The sequence below is a fragment of the Phacochoerus africanus genome, chromosome 2 (assembly GCF_016906955.1).
Source record: "Phacochoerus africanus isolate WHEZ1 chromosome 2, ROS_Pafr_v1, whole genome shotgun sequence".
Lineage (NCBI taxonomy): Eukaryota > Metazoa > Chordata > Mammalia > Artiodactyla > Suidae > Phacochoerus > Phacochoerus africanus.
This window is the reverse complement of record NC_062545.1, coordinates 45,155,535-45,175,177: the sequence shown is the minus strand read 5'-3', so window position 1 is coordinate 45,175,177 and position 19,643 is coordinate 45,155,535. Positions and strand designations below refer to the sequence as shown.

At 40.7% G+C, this 19,643-nt stretch overlaps 1 protein-coding gene across 2 annotated transcripts; it reads right to left on the bottom strand.

Annotated features, from left to right (window-relative positions):
- Positions 1–9,867: 9,867 nt before the first annotated feature.
- On the bottom strand, positions 9,868–19,361 carry PTP4A1 (protein tyrosine phosphatase 4A1). 2 transcript variants are annotated; one of them, XM_047759961.1, is made up of 6 exons: positions 18,900–19,361; positions 15,528–16,077; positions 14,315–14,407; positions 13,753–13,883; positions 12,170–12,244; positions 9,868–11,267 (listed from the first exon to the last, which is right to left on the bottom strand). In XM_047759961.1, the coding sequence occupies exons 2-6, from the start codon at positions 15,630–15,632 to the stop codon at positions 11,150–11,152; spliced, it is 522 nt and encodes a 173-aa protein (XP_047615917.1). In that variant the 5' UTR covers positions 15,633–16,077; positions 18,900–19,361; the 3' UTR covers positions 9,868–11,149. The 2 variants fall into 2 exon arrangements, with proteins under 2 accessions (XP_047615917.1, XP_047615927.1); XM_047759971.1 differs by having other exon boundaries at positions 15,528–16,074; positions 18,900–19,116.
- Positions 19,362–19,643: the final 282 nt, after the last annotated feature.

Below are 19,643 nucleotides of genomic sequence, written 5' to 3'. Positions count from 1 at the left end.
TATATATATATATATATATATATATTTTTTTTTTTTTTTTTAGGGCCCTACCCGCTGCATAGGGAGGTTCCAGGCTAGGGTTCAAGTTGAAGCTGCAACTGCTGACCTACCCCAGAGCCACAGCAATTCGAGATCCAAGCCGCATCTGCAATCTACACCACAGCTCACAGCACCGCCAGATCCTTAACCCCCTGAGCAAAGCCAGGGATTGGACCTACGTCCTCATGGATGCTAGTCAGATTCCTTTCCACTCCCGACAGAACATTGTAAATCAACTATAATTTAAAAAATTTAAAAAACAAAGAGTACAGTGAGAAGGACTTCAACAAAGTTACCAAGTTAAGAATTCTTTTTCCCTTGTGATGATTTTGTAAACAATATTTGTAGCCAAATGTCACCTGAAAATGCTTGCAATTAAGGGCATCGTAAGTTGTCTTCTACTGAAAAGTTACTAGTAACTTGTTTTGCCTATATTGTATGGCCATACACACAAAAAAATTTTCAAAGAAAGAAAAAACAGTGAGAGAAACAGACTTCATTGTTTGTACTGTTAGGGTTGTTAGACATAATAGCAGTTTTTCGTCCATCAGGAGGTAGAATTAGTGGGCAGAATCATTTTCCAAGTAGAAATTGTTGGTAATTTTAGATTATCCACAAGAACAACCTGATTTGTATGTGTGACCAGTCAAACAACTCTGTGCCAAGGCTTGGAAATTCATCTTGTCATGTTTTGTTCGCTTGAGCTGCATGTCTGTGATGGGTTTAGTTTAATGCATCAATGAGCCCTATCAAAATTGGCAGCGTTAATTTTCATGCACAGCTTGTTATCAGATAATTAACGTCGAAATATTTGCTTTCTTTGAATTAGTGTTGTTGTTGTTTTTGGCCACACCTAAGGCATGTGGAAGTTCCTAGGCCAGGGGTGGAACCTGAGCTGCAGCTGCAGCAATGCCAGATCCTTAACCTGATGCGCCACAAGGGAACTTCCTGAATCTGTGTTTTACTGGCATTTACCTGATAGCTGCCCGTGAAAATTATTTGAATACAGTTTTGCAGCAGAGGTATTTTTAACATACTTCTTTTGCAAGCTAGAAACCTCAGGGAGAGTTTTTGTTTAGATATACTGGTTTCTGTTATGCTATACCTAGCAATTTGACAATTTGACCTGCTAAGTCTAAATCCAATGGCGGCAGGGACAAAGTTTGTCCTAATCACTTTGTCTTCAGGGCCAAATACAGGGCATAAAATGCCCACTCAATGAACACCTGTGGAACAGTTGCACAATTTCCATATTCTAGTCAATTGAAAAATTCAATAGCTCTTTCAGGGTTAGAATTTTGCTTCTCCTCTTGCCCCTAGCCTTGCCAACAAACCAGAGATTCTCTATTATTTTCAGAAAGAAAAAGTTATTCTTTCCAGCATCTGAAAATTAAATTTGGCATTTAATACTTGAATGAATACTGGAGAATTAGAAATAGGTACCCATTACTCTTCTAGTTGCATCAAGTTCAAGGCCAAGGTGACAGTTTGGTGAGCAGAGTTTAGGCTGTAGCTTCAGTCCCTTCCTCTCCTTTACCAAGCATCCTAGTGCCATGAATAACCAGCATAATCGTTTGCAGCAACCTGGTCAGAAGCCTGCTTCTACTAGGAAACAGTACACTAGAGAAATTCATCTCTGAGTCACCCAAACTCTCAGTAAATTTTAGGAAACCACTGGGGCGGAGTTGGGCTCTTTACTTGCCCCTGGAGATCAGAAGCACCAGTAGCCAGTCTCCAGACATGTTAAGAGGAGTCTGGGGAGCCTGAACTTGAAAGATCTAACACAGAAGCTCTTAACTTTGCCACATAGTGCAACCACCTTGGGAGTTCTGGACGATTTTGATCCCTGGGTCTTACCTCTAGAATTTAACTGAGGGAGTTTCAGCCTGGGCATCAGACTTTTTCGGAGTTCCCTAGGTGATACTAATGTCCAGAATCTCAGACCTAATAGAGTCCCCGCCCTGATCAGGTTGAAGCTTTAGCTGCTATGTGTCTTCCTAGGAGTTGGAGAACCAGGGATACACTCACCTTTCTGACCAGAGAATGCAGCTGGCTCTCTTGTTCGTGTGATCCAGCTTTGTGCAAGTTCTTCAGCCTTTCCCTCAATGAGTAACTCTGCTTGTGCTTCTTGGCACTTCTGCCAACCACCTTTACCCCTGAAAAATTTTGAACACTCTCTGAGAACTAGATGTCCTCTCACTTCCCCTCCCCTAAATAAAATCTATCATTTTTTAATGTGTTATACTCCCCATCAGTTTGAAAACTAGCCTTGGGAGTTCCCTGATGGCCCATTGGGTTAAGGATCTGGCAGTGGCTTGGGTTGTTGATGTGGCACGGCTTTGATCCTTGGCCCAGAAACTTCAACTTGCTGTGGGCGCAGCAAAAAGAAGAAGAGGAAGAAGGAGGAGGAGAAAAAGAAACTAGTCTTCTACAAATTCTGCAAAGCATAAATGGTAGGCAAAAACATTTTCTTCCTGAAATACAAGCCAAAACAATTTGGTAATATGCCCCAAAGAAATTAATGTTAGAATAGAAAAGTATTATTTTTAAAGTGTGGGAGCCAAACTTGAGTGTTGCTTTTGGGGGAAGAAGGAATCTCAAACTTAGGGGAGCAGGAGACAGCAGCTGGGAGCCTTTTGGAAGCCTCCCACTGTGTTTAACACTTGACTTCCACTGGCAATGCTGATGATGTTATTCTTGCAAAGGGATTAGGAGAAGGAATAAAGAATTCAGTTCCCCCATTAGAACATGAGCTCTTAAAGAGTCCATATTCTATCCCTTTTTGGGTTACACATCATTATAACTACATAATTTGTATATATATATATGCATATATATATATGTTTTTTGTTTTTGTTTTTGTTCTTTGTTTTTTGTTTTATTTTGTTTTTAGCCACACCTGGGGCATATGGATGTTCCTGGGCCAGGAACTGAACTCCCGCCACAGCAGCAACCCAAGCTGTAGCAGTGACAACTCCAGGTCCTTAACCCACTGTGCCACAAGAGAACCCCAATTTATGTAATTTTGTCATCCAAAAAATGATTTTAAGTTTTGTTTTGTTTTTTTTTTTTTTTTGCTTTTTAGGGCCACACCTGTGGCATATGGAAGTTCCCAGGCTAGGTGCTGAATGGGAGCTACAGCTGCTAGCCTATGCCATAGCCACAGCAATGATTGATTCTTAATGCACTGAGCAGGGCCAGGGATTGAACCTGTGTCCTCATGGATACAAACCGGATTTGTTTCTGCTGCAACACGAAGGGAACTCCGAGTTGTCAAATTTTTTAAGTTAAAACAACACCAGGAGTTTCTGTCATGGCGCAGCAGAAACGAATCTGACTAGGAACCATGACGTTTCAGGTTTGATCCCTGGTCTCGCTCAGTGGATTGAGGATCCGGCATTGCTGTGAGCTGTGGCGTAGGTTGCAGATGCGGCTCGGATCTGGAGTGGCTGTGGCTCTGGCGTAGGTCGGCAGCTGTAGCTCGGATTAGACCCCTAGCCTGGGAACCTCCATATGCTGCAGGTATGGCCCAAAAAGAAAACAACCCCCCCCACCCCCCACCCCATGAAACCAGAATTGTTTCTGAAAGTCTACCTCAATTTATAAAGACTTTTGCATTTAGGGAAAAAAAAAAAAAACTTCTTGATTTACAATGGAGGAAGATACATTTGCAGTAACTAGAATGTTTGCGTTCCCCATACAGCTAAGACTTTCCTGGTACAAAAGTACTTAGAAAGCCACATCCCAGTGTATACCACCATAGGCTGAGCATCTAATCTGGGCCATGTATTGTGCTAGACATTTTCCACAAAAAAAATCTAATTTGATCTACATCCCCAACTTGATGAGGTAAGGATTATTCAGACCATTTTACAGGTAAGAAAACCGAGCAGCAGGAGGTTATGTAGTGAATGTGTGGCAAGGCTGGTGTCTGACTCCAGGTCTGTTTGATAGGAGAGCAAGTACTTACATGGCAGCTTTCCTAGTAAGCATCAGGATGTCCTTGGTGATGTTTTTACAGGCTGTGCCTCTTCATTTAGATTTCTGCTGCAACATTTATTGCAGTGGACACATTCTTATTACTGAAAGCTCTCTTTTCCAGACGCCCTCCACCTTTTGGTATTCATGGATCATGTCTCAGTCACTTTACAAAATTGAGGCCAACACAGGCCCTGGTATTTGTTACATGCTTAAACAAATGATTATATGAGTAAATAAAAGGGCTCCTTTACCTACAGTTACTGGAACGGTCTTCCAGGGTTGAGTTTTTGCTTTAACTTAACCTCAGGCCATCCTAATGCCTTCTCAATGTTTTTCCTTTTGTTTGATCTTCAGAAACTATGGAAAAAAGCCATGTCCCAGTTTGACTTTACTATGAAAATGAGCTCTCAAGATTCCAGGGAAATGGAATGATGCCAAGTGTGGGCTGAGGTCATGATTTTGTTGGAGACTTTGCTAGTCACCACAATACTCATGCAAATTCCTTACAATGATGCTCAATTCAGGCCTGGGCAAAACTGGCCTCATTCCCTGGTCTTAACTCTATGAAGGAAGGAGCTAGAAACAAGAAGGGGCCCTGTAAAAGGCTTGGTTCCAGGAGTTCTCATTTTGACTCAGCAGGTTATGAATCCGACTAGTATCCATGAGGATTCACGTTTGATCCCCCACTCAGTGGGTTAAGGATCCGGTGTTGCTGTGCCTGTGGTATAGGCTGGCAGCTGCAGCTCTGAATGGACCCCTAGCCTGAGAACTTCCATGTGCCATGGGTGAGGCCCTAAAAAGCAAAAAAAAAAAAAAAAAAAAAAAAAAAAAAAGGCAAAAAAAGAAAGCAAAAAAGCAAAAAAAAAAAGCTTCATTCCCTTCATCAGTGACACAGATGATGAATTGTGCGGGTAAGACTAATCAAATCAAATGATAAGTTTCTTTATAGATTTCATGCAAATGTGGCATTTGAGCCTCTCAGTGGGGACCTGGCAGAAAGTTCTGTATGCTTGAGGTTATCTAATCCAGAACAGGAGCAGCTCAGGGCTGGATGGTGTATAATACCCTTTCTAGATCCAAAATTCCTTTATGCAGAGTCAGAAAGAATAGCAGAGTAAGCATAGGTATAAATAAATATTTGGACATAAATATTTGGATCTAAAGGACTATAAATTCAATTTTTTTTTTCAAAACTCCAGCAAAATAAACACCTCTGCAGATCCAATTCACCCAGTTGCCACGTCTCAGACTATAGGGGACTAGGAATCTGTATTTTCAGAAGACTCCCCAGGGGACACAATCAAGTAATTGGAAACTTATGATCAGGCAATTGGAAACCCTGAGATAAAGTATGCATGAATTCTACATAAAGTAAAATCTGTTACAAATGTGAGCTCTTATCATGGGTAGGGATAATAATCCCTGTTGTCTTTGCCACACAGAACAGTTTAAATGAGATGATGCATGCTGTTTTGTGAATTTGGGAACTAAAGTTATCTGATCAGGAGGCATGGGGGGGGCTCGCAGTCTTTCTCCTCTTGATCTGCCTCACAGTGGTGGACCAGGTGTGTGGAAGTCCTATAAACACTGTAGCCTCGGAGGGAGGCACAGCTAACCTGGAAAAGATCCTTTCAAGTTGTTGCCTCTTCTTCCCAGTAACTCACACTCAAGGCTTGTGAGCTGTTTTGGGGCACAACACCAATGATCCCTCTGTTCCTTCACTTACTATTTCTAGGACTCCTTTCAAAAGAGAGGTCTGGAAAAGAAAGGAATGTAGATTCCAGTCAAATCTTAAAAAGATGGGCTGTCCTTGCTGTACCCCTGCGTCTCTCCTGGCCTAGCCCAGCTGCTCAGAGCCCCATGCATAGCATCTTTTGTTTTTTTACCCGCAGCCTATGTAAGTTCCCAGGCTAGGGGTTGATTCGGAGCTGTAGCTGCCGGCCTATGCCACAGCCACAGCCATGAGGGATCTGACAGCTCATGGCAATGCCGGATACTTAACCCAATGAGCAAGGCCAGGGATCGAACCTGCATCCCCATGGATGCCAGTCAGATTTGCTTCCTCTGAGCCACGACAGGAACTCCATGCATGGTGTTTTTTTCACAAGGACCCTGCTTTCCAAGAGACCCCATTTCTTGAGCCTTTTCTGACTTACATCCCTATATCAAAAGGTACTGGTCCAGGGTTCCATTCTTTTGAAGCCCTAGTGTAACAAATTAACACAACAGATGATGTGTAAGGTGCTAAATCAAGAACTTCGTGAAAGCAGATTGAGGTTTGATACATTTTTATGCCCTTGTCCTTAGTTTCCGGGTCACATTTAAAGGGTTGAGTTGGAACTCAATAATTAACAACTAATTCATATATATAAAATACAAACTAGTAAACCAAAGTACCAAAGCTAAAATTTTATCTAAGATATGATTAAATAGGCTTAGACAGAATGTAAATTATAGTAAATTTCTTTTAAATGTCAAAAAAAAAAAAGCACCTATGGTTCCTAACAGGCATACACTTTCATAAGCACTAAACTTCATGACCTCTGGTTGGTTGTTTGGAAATCTTATCCCCTTTTCCTAATTTTACTTGTTATGTGAGAGGTTGCTATAGATATGCTCTTTAAATACAAATCCACTTTATAAACTGATGCGGTGATTAACACTGTGTATTCCTGGCATTTCCTGTGCTGGATGGCCCGTTAGGTCCAACAAGTTGAAAAAAAGTGTTTTGTATGATTTCTTAGTCAAGAAGTTTGTGTCACTCCAAAGCCATTTTTTGGCTTCTGTCACAACTATAGCACTGTCTCCCCAAAAATGCCTCACCAGTCAGCCTGAGTCGCTGTGATGTCAGATAGGAAGCTTAAGTGAGAAATAAATCCAAGATACTCTCAGGGTTGGCTGTTTCTGCAGCATATCTTAGCCTAGCCTGACTTAATTCAAAAAGGGTTTTCTGCAGAAATGAAAAAGGGTTTCGGTAGTTTCCGCTGTGGCTCAGTGGTAACGAACCCGACTAGTAACCATGAAGATGTGTGTTCCATCCCTGGCTTTGCTCAGTGCGTTAAGTATCCGACATTGCTGTGAGCTGTGGTGTAGGTTACAGACACAGCTCAGATTCTGCATTGCTGTGGCGTAGGCTGCTGCTCTGATTTGACCCCTAGCAAGGGAATTTTCATGTGCTATGGGCCATAAAAACCAAAAACTAAAAAAAAAGGGTGGTGGGAAGAGTTCACTCTAAATGAATACATTTCCAAAATCAGTGTTTATGAAGAATATTTTGTTCTTAAGGAAAATGAGTTCCATAGGCAGGAACTCAAGGACTCTAAGTCCTTAACAAATGGTTACCTCAAAAAAGCAATAACAAAAAAACCGGACAGGCCTATAATGGACAGACCATAAGTGGTCATAGTTATGAGGACAGTCACATAGGTTTGAGTCCCTGAGTTTTGCCACTTACCAGCTATTCACCTAACTAGAGGCACATACATACACATCATATCCTGATGTATGAATTTAGGATAACTAATAAAGGATTATTGTAAGGTAATCGAGTTAAGAAAATTACATGAAAAGATCCTTAATATGTGGTAGATATCATAACAACTACATTAATCATGATTAGTCTGGCTATATAACTTATAAAATTATAGAATTACTAATTTTTCCATTCACAACTTAATGCACACCACTGGCCTAACTTATTGAAGGCAAATACGTATGTTTTCCTTTAAAGCTTTCCTTCTAAGATTCTGCTTAGGCCAGTTACCCCAAACAATGCAGAAACATTTTGTCACTTGTAAACCAGTCTTTAATCTTCAATTCAGGCATAAGGAGATACACACACACACACACACTTTATTCAAGGAATCAGGGAATATAAACATGTACCACTTTTTTCAAAACTGTACTTTAAGAGAATGTCATTGTCTATGTGTGAAAAAAGTTATGCTTCACTTCCCTTTGAAATTTTATGGTTTTAAACTCCAATAGAAAGCATTCCAAGCGCTGGGGTACTCAAGATTTGGTGACCAAGACCTGATGACACCATATTTAATGTTTTTGCCTTACTCTTAAATGCCTAGAAATGAGTAGATACCTGTCAGATGAACAGGACAGCTCTTTGAGATTCTGAAGATTGAAATTGTGAAGCTAAATTAAGGGACCACAATACCATCTTTTTATTCTTTTCAGGGCTGAATCCATGGCATATGAAAGTTCCCAGGCTAGGAATCGAAGTAAAGCTGCAGCTGCCACAGCCATGCTAGATCTGAGCAGCTGAAACCTACACTGCAAATAATGTCAATGCCAGATCCTTAATCCACTGAGCAAGGCCAGGGATTGAACCCATGTCTTCATCGCTAATAGGTTTGTTACTGCTGAGCCACCACAGGAACTCCCCGCAGTATCATTTTTAAGTGCTCTGGTGCAATAGTGATGTGACCAGATGTGACTGCATGCCTGGGCTGGGTATTCTAGGCATGGAGCTGTGGGAATAAAAGTGCACTGTCCAGGGAAAAGGGACACTAGGAGGAATAAAAAATGAAAGTTTGATGTGTTACAAAATGACCACTAGCATTTATTTCTAGGGTTTTCCTTCAACTAAAGGATAGCATTTTCTTATTTTGATTCAGTAAATACACTTACATAACAACATAATGGTTCCCGCAGACAAGCCTAGTCAACTAGTCACTATTTACATCATCCTATTGAGCGAAATTGTTATCCAAAACCAACTAAATGAATTTGGAACACCATTTGATAACTTTGTATACTCAAAGCAACTCCTATTTCTACTTTTACTACTAGGTATTGGGAATCTCCCAGGATGTATTACAGGGATTTCTGTAATTAATCATATTTACAAGACACAAGTGTTTGGATAAAAAGCAAATCTTATGTTGAATACTGTACAAATGAGATTTATAAAGTAAATTGATTTTTAGCACCATATATACAATTCAACACTGCAAACTAAATGTTTCAAACTCAGAAAACAACTTTCATTTATCATGATGGGACCACCTCTCAAACACAAATACTGTTTTATGGGTTATGTGGTAATAGTAATTATTGCTTAGTAATCAGACACAAAATTATCTTCCCTAGAGTAAGCTGCAAAACAAAACCCAGGTTAGTTTACCTGCTACATAATCACAGGAGATCTAGGATTTAAAAATGCAATGGTCCCCAGGGGGTCTCCTTTTTCCGTGGCTCTAAATGCTCTAAATTTCAAGAATGCAGTATACTAAGTGTTAAACTGCTATGAAGAGATAAAAGCAAATTCTTTAAAACATAAGGTGGAGTAGCATTTTTTATTCAAATGTTGAAGCTTTTACTCAGTTGTATCTGTTTAAAAAAAGAAACAAAAAACCCAGACAAGGACATCTGTTCCTTTTAGATTAACATGAGCTATGCAAAAATTTCAGACACTTCATATGCCAAAAACTTGTGTTCAAATTAACCTCAAAACCTATAAAGGTATGTCATTTATATGCAAATGAGAAAAACTGATACTTAAAAGTTAAGTTGCCCAAAACCAGTTATTGGTTGGTGGAACTGAGCTTCAAATCATGGCTCTGCTACACATGGTTTCTCCTCAGTACAGAACAGCACATTGGTTCAAAATTATCTAAACCTTCAAAGAAACAGCTTATAATGGAAAGCACTTTTAATATGAAACAGTTCCCATGATCCTAATTACGTCTATAAGTAGCTTTTCATAATGCCAACTTCATTTAATCCTTCATTTGTTAAAAAAAAAAAAAGCACACTTCAAATGGCACTAAGTGAAATGCAATTCTTTCATATCTTTTTTACAAAATAAGTTAACTTTAAGCAAAACAATTTCAATGATGATAGATGCATTTCATTATTTATTTAATGTTTAAGCTCTCGCACTAAATTTTTACAAGCTGGTGAACACTGACAAATTATTTCTCCCACAGAACTATAACCACATGTTCCCGGACAGTATAAATATATGGTTGAGCTAACGTTAATACACATCACCATTTTATCAGTTACATAATAAAACAAATTGTCAAGTATCCAAATATTAAGTTACACAGCTCAAAAGGCATATAAAATATTAAATGTCTGCTCAATTCATTAGCAGAAACCCACTTCTTTTTTTTTTGCAAGAGAGGTTGGGAACCACACTTCAAACAAAAATAAGTTGGTAAACAACTTCAGATAAGTATGAAAAAAAATTACAATTTCAGAAATTTTATGATTAAGAATTGTTTTAGCTACAATAACAAAGTATTTCTACCTTTTAAAAAAATATTTACTAAATTAAAGCGCATATTCTACATGTTCTGCACAAGACAAAGGCAACATTTTACTAAAAATACTTAATAGCCCCCTCCCACTCTTTTTGCAGGCCCTCCCTGTAAGTTGCACCCCAAAGTGCAAACATTAAAATTAACTGTAAGGCTTTTTTTGTCTGGAGACATTAAAGACGTGTGCTTCTGTACAATGTAGATTTTCAAAATGGAGGTCTTTTATGACAGCACAAAATGAGGTTTACAGAAAAACATTAAATAATCACTGTAAGACTTGGTTAATAAACAGGAAAAAAAAAAAAGCAAATCTTGATGTATACTGGTATGAATGTGGGAGATGTAAACATCCTGTGAACAAATAACCACATAGGCCCTCCTTTTTATGTCTGAAATGATGGAAGAAATAAACCACATAAGGTCCAGAGTGTTCATAGTTCCTGGGATTTTAGTTCTATATGACACTAAAAATATACAAGTATTGTGCTGGGTATTTTGGCACCTAGTCTTTCTAAATTCCTTATTGATAAGATTGTGGCATGGAAACAGATTTGATGATGTTAACTCAATACTGCATGATTTCAGGGAAGGTCAATTGGTACAAATGCTAAGCACATTTTAAATGCTGAACAGCAAGAACCCTCTGCTAAATGTCCAAATAGGTTGATCATAACTCAAACATAGAGGTTGCAAATTCTACCAGGCTTGTGGCCTGGTGAAACTGCTTTTCAACACTCCTATGGAAGCTTCATTAAACATATTCACCAAGCCAATGTGTTGGCTAATATGTACGACAAATTCAGCCACGTCTTAAGTTCCACTTCCAAACAATGACATCAGGCATCTCAATGTTATTGAATGCAACAGTTGTTTCTATGACCATTAGAGTCTTTGAAGCGCAGCCGCATTTTAGGACGATACTTCTCTAAATACAAAAGTTGTTTGCTGTTAAAAGCTCCACGCCGCTTTCTAGAAAGAAGAAAACAAAAGGTGAATTAAAGCGAAGTCCCTCTATACTAATATTTACTGTGCTACAGGAGGCAATCATCACCTTTCCTGCGGCAATTTAGCTTTTATTACACTGTGACTTAATGCAGAAACATGGACCAGCAACCATGTGTAAACAGAAAACGGGCTGGTAGAAAGTTTATTTCCTAAATCATCTTCAACACTGGATCCTTAACCCACTGAGCAAGGCCAGGGATCAAACCTGTGTCCTCGTGGATGCTAGTTCAGTTCATTACCACTAAGCCACAACAGGAACTCCCTAAATCTTCTGAGTGGTGATTATAGTCAAAACTTACAAATCTATTTATATTAAGTCCAAGAAAAGACAACACTACTTCAACAGGAGTCAGAAAGAGGCTGCCTCTGTGGCTGGGAAGAAGACTACCAAGAGCCTGAGGGCACTTTCTTGAATTATCAAAATATTCTACATATTGCATGGTTAATTTTATTTGGCTGTTATTGTCAATTCATCTACCTTGAGACCTGCATGGTTCACCGTAAATCAACTATACCTCACTAAAAAGGCAAACAAGAAACAATCAATAATTAAAAGTCAAACAATAATTCAAAGAATTATTATTGGAATAGAATCTTTATAATATGAACATCTACATGGAATGCAAAAAAAGAAGGTAAGCTAATTCCTGGTGCGAATATTATCTTAAAAGTGAACAAAACAGTCAGATAATTGTTTTTGTGCGCAAGTTCTGGGACAAGGGATTGAAGCTGTGCCACAACAGTGACAATGCTGGATCCTTAACCTGCTGAACCAACAGAGAACTCCTTTGGTAATATATTTAAAGTCACTGACATTCGATGAGGAACCAAGTGCAAACAAAAAATTCACATTTTAAAATACGTACTGTCTTATGAACTGTACTGCATCTTCATATTTCATTCCACCTTCAATTAATGCTAGGGCAACAAGCACTGGAGCTCTGGGAAAGTAAGAGTTTTGATAAAATCACTTTCAAAGTCAAATTCTAGAAAGTTCAATCCTCCAAACATTCCCCAGCCCATAAGCAACTATTATTTATCACACTTCCTATGCTAAATACCTGTCATAAATGTTGGACTTTATATTTTTTTCTTCTCATGCACCTGAGGCGTATGGAAGTTACCAGGCCAGGAATGAATCCAAGCTGCAGCTGTGACCTACACTACAGCTGTGGCAGTGCTGGATCTTTACCCACTGTACCAAGTTGGGGACTAAACCCACGCCTCAGCAGTGACCTGAGCCGTTTCAGAGACAACACCAGCTCCTTAACCTGCTGCTCTACAGTGGGAATTCCTGTACTTTATATTAAAAATTAATTACTGGAGTTCCCGTTGTGGCGCAGTGGTTAACGAATCTGACTAGGAACCATGAGGTTGTGGGTTTGATCCCTGGCCTTGTTCAGTGGGTTAAGGATCTGGTGTTGCCATGAGCTGTGGTGTAGGTCGCAGACACGGCTTGGACCCTGCGTTGCTGTGACTGTGGCGTAGGCTGGTGGCTACAGCTCCCTAGCCTGGGAACCTCCATATGTCATGGGAAGCAGCCCTAGAAAAGCCAAAAAGACCCAAAAATAAATAAAATAAAATAAAAAAAAATTAATCACTACACTGTGGAGCAGGGCGACTGGTGGCCTCTTGGGATCGTGGGGAATGAAGGTTCGCCCCCTGGCCTGGCACAGTGGATCCAGCATTGCTGCAGCTATAGCTTGGATCTGATCCCTGGCTGGGAATGCCATGTGTCATGGGTTTTTTTTAAATCTAGAATCAAAAAAAGAACTACATCCTTAATTAATATAAATAAATCTAGAAAACAAGCCATATTACTAGACAGCAATCTCAAAAAATAAATAAATAAATAAATAAAATCCAGAGAAGAGGGTAAATCTTGATAAGAGCAGACAGTATTTTCTAATACTGAAAAATACTTTCCACTTAGAACAGGACTTTTTTGGGGGGCAGTGGTAGTGATTTACAAATCTGGGTATGTGTATTTTGGCACTACTGGGTAATGAGTTACTACTGATTCAAAATCTCCAGGATCAAAAACCCTATCAAAAATCTACCACATGCAATGTAAAACCACCTTAGAGACAATTCATAATCCTTTTTTCCAATGAGCTTGGGCAATGATTCTAATACTACTGACACAACCTAAAACACATAATTAAATAATTCTGCTCACAGAGACAAGTATAAATTCCATTGACAGTATGTTACTTCCAACTATACTGGAATAATTACTCTATTGTATTCACCTAATTGTTTTTTTTGGCTGCGCCTGTGGCACGTGGGAGTTTCAGAGCCAGGAATCAAACTTGTACCACAGCAGTGACTAAGTCGCCAAGTTAACAATGCTGGATCCCCAACCTGCTGCACCACAAGGAAACTCCTATATTCACCTACTTTAGAATTAAAACCGAAATCATTAAAAGGATTTAATAAATTCTCTTACCTCCCAAGTCCTGCAACACAATGAACAGCAATACAACAACCAGGATCTTCACGAAACTTAATTTTCACAAGACTTAACCAGTCATCAACAATCTGGTTAGATGGTGGTGCACCATCATCAAAAGGCCAATCCTAAGTCAAAAGAATATTCAAACATTTTAGATTTTCAATATAAATACCATACTAATAACCATTTCCAAAAGGCTTAACATGTTTAAAACATTTGTTTTATAAAACCTGTCAATAAAATGTAAATAAATGGTGATTTTTTTTTAATGCCTGCACCCGAGGCATATGCAAGTTCCTAGGCCAGGCACTGAATCCGAGCCGCAGCTTCAGCAACACCAAATCCTTTAAGCCACTGTGCCAAGTGGGAACTCCTAAATGTTCAATCTTTATAAAGATCTTTTATTACTTCAAACTTCTGATCAGCTTTCATCCTTATTTGGAAATTAAGTATATCATTTGTAACTTAAACCATCAATTTCAAAAAGCTCAATTTCTATGTGAATAAACTTTTGCAGTACAATACTATAAAAACACAGGAGCCATGAAATACTCACGAGAACATGGATGCCTTCCTTCTCCACAAGAGTAGTATCATAGGTTGCTTCACATACTCTTACTATTGTGGTAACTCCATACTTCTTAAGTTCCTGAATAAAACATATATTAAAAAAAAAATGAAGTCACTATTGCTCACCATCTCTAATTTGATCATCTCTTCAATTGGTATTGCAGGTTAACAGAAAGTCACATCTGTTTATCAGGGAAGGAAAGTCTTGTTTTAAGTGACGATACTAGACTAGCATCAAAGGGAAGGGAATGTTACACATCATACATTTTTAATAAATTTTCAGGTAGCCCTTTATGTAATGAAGGATGAAGCACTAACAAAGGGGAATGGAAGCAATTCAGGAACAAAGATAAATACACAGAACCAAAGGAATCACTCATAACTATACTAATTATAACTCTTCTAGCATTTAAAAAATATATAGATGGGGAGTTCCTGTTGTGGCACAGCAGAAATGAATCTGACTAGTATCCATGAGGATGCGGATCAAGAATTTGGCATTGCTGTGGCTGTGGTGTAGGCTGGCAGCCTTAGCTCCAATTCAACCCCAGCCTGGGAACTTCCATATGCCGTGGGTACAGCCCTAAAATGAAAAAAATACATATAGATAGATACAGATGATAATAAAAAATAAACGCATTTCTACGATTTGGGAGGCCTGTTTGTTGTTTCTGACTATCTGTAGTTATTTACAAAATAAAACAGGTATGCATCCAAATATTCAGCATTACAGTCAGAAGAGATGGTTTTGGCTATCCAGCAACCTCAAGAGATAGAATTAGTATATCTGTAGCCAAAATTGTATTTTAACTATCAAAATGGATCTAAGACATAAGTGAACTTTGGTTTATGGTACTGGTCATTATGCTAAGCAGACATATGAAAAACCAGTTAAGTGGAGCCTTCCTTCTATAAATTTCTTACAATAAGACAAGTCATACTACTCACATACAAATCTAAATTGAACTGTGAGGCATAAAGAACTAAATATTAACTCACAAATCCAAACTAAATCAAGTATATGTCCTCCTCAAAATGTATAAAATAATTTTTTCCTCTAACTTAAACAAGACACTGATATTTTGGAGAGTTGGAATGGTAAGTAATTACACCACCTAAAAATTTCCAAAGCAAACATTTGTTACATAAAAGTCCCACTATTTAACTGTAATCAGTTAAAGACATTAAAAAACACTCACCTCTATAAATTTGTTTAAGGTTGCATTAGTTGGATTGTGTGTAATAAGAAATCTCATGTTCTTGTATGTGACTTCCACAGGAGCTGGGCGGTTCATTCGAGCCATGTTAATTTAGTTAAAAAAACTCAATAGGGTTATGAAAAAATTTTAAAAACTGAATACAGAAATGATGCAAAGAAACTGAGTCTACTTCAATATACTCCACTTGAAATTCTCAGTGCTTCTGAGTATGAAGTTGGGAGTAATGGGAAATGAAATGAACCTCCTAAAAAGAAGCAGCAACTTTCCAATCCAGTAATACTGAGGCAATAGAAACGAAGTGCACTGAGGTTTACCCCATCCAGGTCAGAACTCTTGTAAAAAATGCTCTGTGGATTTTAATTCAACACTTCTGTGTCCAGGTTAACCACTCTTATGGGGGCTTCTTGGTGGAGTAGCAATGAGTTTTTACAGTTCACTCATCTGCATAAAGGTCGTGCTGTGCCTGGCAGTAATCTCCACTGCCCTTCAGAAACTCCATAAATGTGTGACCAAGAACACCACAGAACTGCTGTTTAAAAGAGAGAGAGAGAGAAAGAGAGAAAAAAGTTGTTTTCTAATTCAAAAGGAACGTGCTATGCTTTTACAGTATTTAAGCGCACAGCTATCTTTTCAAATTTGGGCCTCAGTCACTTTTTCAACTTTTACTTGAATCACAAAATACAAGGGTGATTACAGGTTAAATCAATAAGCATCACACAAGCATTTAAAGATTACTTTAATACAAAAACCGCTTGCAAGAATACCCGTTTTATTTGGTGAATATTCCTTATACACATTCTTTTATTAATTATTCCTTTTAATAGCTGTTTCCTTTACATTGTTATAAATTACCATGCACAGGAGTTCCTGTCGTTGAGGCTCAGCAGTTAAGGAACCCGACTAGTATCCCTAAGAACGCAGGTTCGATCCTTGGTCTCACTCAGTGGGTTAAGGATCCAACACTACTGTAAGCTGTGGTGTAGGCTGGCAGCTACAGCTCCAATTCAACCCCTAGCTTGGCACTTCCATATGCCACAAGTGCAGCCATAAAAAGACAAAAAACAAACAAAAAACCAGGTGCAACTTTCTATACCGATTTTTCCAAAATATTAACACATTACAAACTTCATGAATACTCGAAAGCTGTTAGTCTTTGTAATTCACTTATTCTTTTAAAGACTTAACCAATATTCTCAAGAGAAAAAAAAAAAAACTGGTTTTCAAAACACATACACGCCATCTCATTTGATTCTTAACTTATTAATTTATCATTCCCCTTTAACAGATTATCTCTCATTTGAGACTCTGGAAGTTAACCAATTTGTTATGTGAAGTATTACAAAGAAATGTATATATATAAATAATTCCCACTTATAACTATAAAAAAGCTGTTCATAATTTCAGTAAAAATTTTTTGATTGTAAAGCCCAAATTCCACTTATTTCATCTTTAACTAAAATCTAATCCAAAGAAAAGAGAGAAGGAGGTGGGGGGGAGGGGCTGAGGGCAGTGGTGTAAATTCCATTTTTTTCTCCCATGTCTCAAAAGCAAGATTACTACTACTACCAATCATGTTTTTCCTAAGGTCTTCTTAAGAAACCAAAACAGTTTTATGCCAATGTCAAATATTAAATGAATATTCACAGGGTATTTTCAGAATGAATACACAAAAAGCATTGATATTGCTGTTGCTCTTCTTCCAAGTACTTTATAAGGAGCTTGTGTGTAGTGTGGCTGGGAGTAAACAAAGGACAAACATTAAGAACAGGTTAATAACAGCACCAAGAGCCAGCCACTGCCCCAAACACTTTACCTGAGACTGCAGTAACTGAAGTAATTTCAATTATACTTTCTACCTCAAATCCTAAATACTACTTCCTTGGAATAAAAAGTGTCTTCTGGCACCTTCCCAATGACGATAAATTAATTTGCAAAGCTGTTAAGGTCAAAGACTCTTATCTCAGTATTCTGACTTCCAGGTACTACTTTTTTCAAGTTAAAGGCGATCTGTAGAGAAACACACAATACTACTTCCATACTTAACTAAAATTCCTGTTACAGCTGTCTGGCCATATCCCTTCAACTAGCAATTTCTCACCAGGAAGCACAGAAAGCAATACAGAAATAATTCTTTCAGTGGACTGGATAGAGCCACCCAGTAGGGGACAGACGGATGATGAATTTCCACAAAAGCGGAAGTGACTGTGCACACCTAACACCTTTCTGTTCTGCCCAGGACTTCCCCATTCCCAATGTCTTCGCCCCAGGAAAATCTATCCATGATAGGCAATCTAGAAATACCAAGGAATTTTTTCTTCTTCCACTTATCAGTTGTACATAATCACAATAATCTGTGTTAACTATTTTATCAGATGGTAGGTAGTTGCAATTTGTGCCTCATCTACCTATACCTTAAGCAATGCACCTGGAATATAACCAGTATAAAATGCTGATTAGTTTTCAGAATGATCTAGCTTTCTGATTTTCAACTTTTTCACTGCCACCAAACAAAATTCACATATAGAATAACGGGAAGCACTGGCTCATAATCTAGATCTCAAGCAAATCGATGGTTCTAACTGCAGTGTAAATAACGATGAAATACATTTGGAACCGCAGAGGGTTCCACGGGCAGAGATAAACCTCAGAATTCTGGCTCTGGCTGGGCCCTGCGATGCAAGCCAACAGGAGGCAACAAACACAGCACATCTGGGGTTTCAGGAAGTTCTAAGGGTGCCGGATTAAAAGGCGGCACCGGGCCCCCTTGGCTTCGCGCAGTGCGGTCCGGAAGCTTCCCCAGGCTCAGACCCAGGCCGCTTCCCTCCTGCCCCGCCCCGGAGCAGGGACGAGCCCGGACTTGCTCCCATTGTCCGGAGCCAGTGGGGCGGGGCAGGCCGCTCACCTGGTGGGGCCGCGCGGGCCCGGGTCACGGGTTCGCGCCGCGTCTTCAGTCCGGCGCCGAGGCCATTTTGTCCGAGCGCCGGCCGCAGCCGCGGAGCCCAGGGTGGCCGCACAGGCCCAATCCCGCCGGCTCCGCAAAGGAGTCCGGCCCAGCCCGCGAGCAGCCGCCTCGCCCGCCCGCCCGCAGGGTCTGGGGGCGCGCCCGCTGCAGTGACGCGCAACCCGCGCCCCACCCGGGCCACGTCCCCGCTCCCGGGCCCTGCGGCAGACAAAGGGGCCTTGGGGCGCCGCCGGGTGCCGGAGCGAGGTGGTGGTCACAAAGCGGCTCCCGTGCCACCGCGCAGCCCGGCGCCCCGGGCTTGGCCCTCAGCGCCCGCCCGCCAGTACCACCGGGACCCGGGCGGAGCCAGGCTCCGAACAAAGGCGGCGGCACGGGGTACGGGTACTCACAGGAATATGTCTACTCATTGAAGATTGTGGCTTAATCATACAGCCGGTCCCGAGGCGGCGGCGACACAGGCGGCAGCGGTAGGGCAGGGGTGGCGGTGGTCGTCGCGGGCTAGCAGCGGCTTCGCGGGAGGCAGCGAGGGCAGTGGACTCGATCCTGCAGCGAGCGGCTCCGGGGAGAGCGCGCAGCCTCGCCGGCCCGCAGCCCAATGAGCCAATACGTGCGCCGAGGCGCCCTTGCGTCACAAGCCCTCTTATTTATAGCAAGAGTGACGTGAACGCCCAGGCGGCCAATCGCAGTCGGGCCTCAATCCTAGCGCTGACGAGCGGGGGCGGAGGCCCGCCTCGCCGACGTCACAGCGCGGCGGCGGCCGCCGGTGTGAACCGGTTGATGAATGGCGACCGGCTGCAATCAGAGTGCCTACCAGGCGGGGGTGGGAAGGGTCATCGGAGGGTCTGCAGGGGAAGCCCCGTATGGGGATGAGAGGCTGCTCTACGTAACTAAACCCCTGACGAGTGCACTCTCATCTCAGGAGGAGGCCCGAAATTGGCCTCAACTAGAATGCAGTGCACTTAGGGCTGGAGCGTAGTCTCAATCCCAGGCCTACTTCTTTTGCCGTAAGTCAGATCCCAGTCATTTTGACCAGCGGTTTGCCTGGGCACCTGCGCCCTGCGATCCCCAACGTAAAATAATCTTCCTGTGGCTCCACCTGCCCGCGACAACACCTGTGATGTTTCGGTCCTGCC